Source organism: Lepidochelys olivacea, assembly GCF_965140295.1.
Source record: "Lepidochelys olivacea isolate rLepOli2 genome assembly, chromosome: 5".
NCBI lineage: Eukaryota > Metazoa > Chordata > Testudines > Cheloniidae > Lepidochelys > Lepidochelys olivacea.
The window spans coordinates 113983673-113986673 of NC_140415.1; the positions used below are offsets into that span (position 1 = coordinate 113983673).

The 3001-nt window shown below is 40.8% G+C and overlaps 1 protein-coding gene across 1 annotated transcript; it reads right to left on the reverse strand.

The window, feature by feature from the left end:
* Window positions 1-363: 363 nt before the first annotated feature.
* LOC311520598 (interferon beta-like) lies at window positions 364-1626 on the reverse strand (the record flags this gene model as incomplete). Its single annotated transcript, XM_084628150.1, has 2 exons — window positions 364-407; window positions 1053-1626. The coding sequence occupies 2 exons, from the start codon at window positions 1624-1626 to the stop codon at window positions 364-366; spliced, it is 618 nt and encodes a 205-aa protein (XP_084484276.1).
* Window positions 1627-3001: the final 1375 nt, after the last annotated feature.

Sequence of the window (3001 nt, forward strand, 5' to 3'; positions counted from 1 at the left end):
AATTGTCCTGGTTCATATTTCTTATGCCAAAGCGAAGACTGTTACAGTAAAGAGGTAAGATTTCATTTTTAAAAGCAGCCCAAGGCAAATTCGGAGCAAACGTTTAATACCAATGATTAAGAAATAGTAAGGTTTTTCTCCTTCGGTTCAAATACTACGCTGTCTTCTGCAATATTTTCAGCAAAATCTTCTGTTTTACATTTTCTCATGTGAATAAATCAGTCTTGGTAATGGCAAGAAGGCTATAAATAGTGCAGTTGAAGTTTGGCAGTTTGCTTAATTCAAGATGGACTGATAGGAGTCTCGAAAGCTGCTGATTCGAGAATCAGTTTAGAGACGAAGGACTCCAGTGGAGGTGCAGTTTCATTCAGCTGTTTTCATAGCATCATTACTGGAAGCATCACGTGCTGGAATGAAAAAGGGGAATGGTTCAAACATGGAGAGATTCAAATGCCAAATAGAGGCCATCTTTTTCTAACCAGATGTCAAATCCTAAATCCTGAGCCTTAGTGCACTTGTCATCTTGTCACAATTTGTTGTTACTAAAGCTGTTGAAGTTAGGGGTAAACAAAAGAAAGAAAAGCAGAATAAGAACCCTCGGCCGTCCCTATGTCCAAAATGAGTTGATGGGATAGAAGTGTGTGAACACAGACCCCCCGTTTTCTGGTGTCCTAACTGGAATGTTGTCTTACGAGGTAGTTGTTGAAAGGGGGCTTCTCACTGTTCTTTTCCCCAACTTAGACACTTACTGGTCAAAGTTCTATTTGGCATAGTTAGTTATCACTTAACAATATTTTGTCTTTAGTTAGCAGTTATGATATATTTGTATATTTTTCATATAGAATATTGTGTGTGGTAGAGAAGCACTAAATTATATGCTACTCTGAAAAGATTTGAGCATGCGTTTGAAATAGCTGTATGCATAAAATTACTATGGGAGAAAGATTGGGCCCGACGTATTAGGAGTTATAACCCTATCACCCATCTTTCACCAGCTGTTTTATTCAAATAATATTATTTGAGTTTTTCTAGGAAAAAAGAAAAGATGGTACCTTCATTTTCAAGTCTCTTGGTGAGTTTGTTGAGCATGAGGAAACATCTGGGTATTTCCACACGGATGATCTCCCAGGCACACCGGCTGTATTGCTTTTCTTTCAGGAAATCCTCTATTGTCTGGAAGAATCTCTTCAGTTTGAGGCTGGTGAGCAGGAGGGTCTCATTTCCTGGGTAGGTTACCTCCTTTTCCATCTCAGCACTCAAACACATCTCCAGTTTCTCAATCTGCTGGTGAAGTCCATTTTGGAATTCCTTTATGGAAGTCCCATTCCAGGCAGCTTGGGTGAGATTGTTGTTAAAGATATGGAAGAGCTCTTGGAGGATCTGCTGGATGGCTACCTTGGCATTCTCTTGGTGGGACAGTTGGAGCTTGAGGATATCTCTGGGCTTGAAAGCTATCCCTTCATTTAGACATTGGAAGGGAAAGTTGCTACCCATTTTCTCCAGATGCTCTAAACTCTCGCTGTTCATTCTGGTTTGTAGAACATGCAGCCTGTTACAGTCCAGACATGAAATTTCACTGGAGAAGTGCAGCATGAGGCAAAATTGCAGCAAACTCCTGCTGATCATGATGATGTCTTAGATTTCCTGTGTTTGTGTAGAACTTGAGCAACTGGTGTCTGTTCAAGGTGTTCTGTAAACTTTTGTGTTTTCGACCCCTGTCTCTGAATTTAAGCATTCTGTCGGAAAAGATTTTTCTTTCATCACTTTCTACTTTTCAGGGTTTTTTCTGCTTGAGGTTTTTACTTTTGGTTTCCTTCTTTTTAGTTAGTGGAAGTGAACAAGTCATTCGAAGAACCAAATCCCAGTTGGTAACTACTTTAATCTTACTGAACCCCAACATTTCTTTCCTTCGGTCCTCCCTGCCCTCTTAGATAACGAAAATGTAAAGAGTAAGAAGAATATGATGATGAACAGTGTCGTCCAGTTACAGGTTAGAGTAGGGACCTGTCTGTTTGCTCCCAAGTTCCTGTAGTTAGCACTGCTCGGCAGGTCTGAATGTCTGTCACATCAGCAAGACTATCCATGCTTTTAAGTGATAACAGTGAATTTTGGCAGATGGGGGGAACTACTGCAGAGCTTCTTTTTGCTAGACTCTGCAAATAACAGCAGTGAAGTGATGTGTAAAGCTGCTGTTCCTTCACTTTGCCAGCAGGTGGCAAACTTTCCCTTTCTGGTGTGGCACTCAAAATCAGAAAAGCCTGCTATGCTCTGGCTGTCTCATTCCTTCCTTCCAGCCTTTGAGAGGGAGTAATACTATAGGGACCTCTTAATATTTGATAAGCCTGAAAAGAATTCCTGTGGGAGATTGGGGCCAGAGAAGTCTCTATTAATCTCTCGCAATTTCCTGGCCATCTGAAATATGAGAGATGAAAAGCCATGTGTGTAGGCCAATACCAGAGGATGGACAGAGAGCACTGAGAAACTGTGAGGTTTACTTAAGAACCTGATACCAGTTGTGAAAAGCCCAAGGAACAGGTACAGTTGAAGGGTGTGAACATGCTGTCTTCTCAGGCAGTTCTGAGTAGTTCCCAGTGATGTAGTGTAGTGACATGGAAGGGAGTTGTCCAAAAAGATTGTAAAAAGAAAAGGAGTACTTGTGGCACCTCAGAGACGAACCAATTTAGTCTCTAAGGTGCCACAAGTACTCCTTTTCCTTTTGCGAATACAGACTAACACGGCTGTTACTCTGAAACCTGTCAAAAAGATTGTGTCACTGGTAAAAAATATGCTAGAGCGACTGACATAAATGAATGTCACTTTCAAATGTGTTTGCCTTTTCACCATTCAAGCTTTATTCTTTTTTCAATGTGCATTTCACTGAGCTTGGACATTGAAATTCAAGTGGTCTGATGAGTGAAGTTTGCAGCCTTCTTTCTGTAGCAAGTTTCACTTTCTGTTTTTCATACCATAGCACTAGGCTGTCACGTTGGAGTTTCCATCA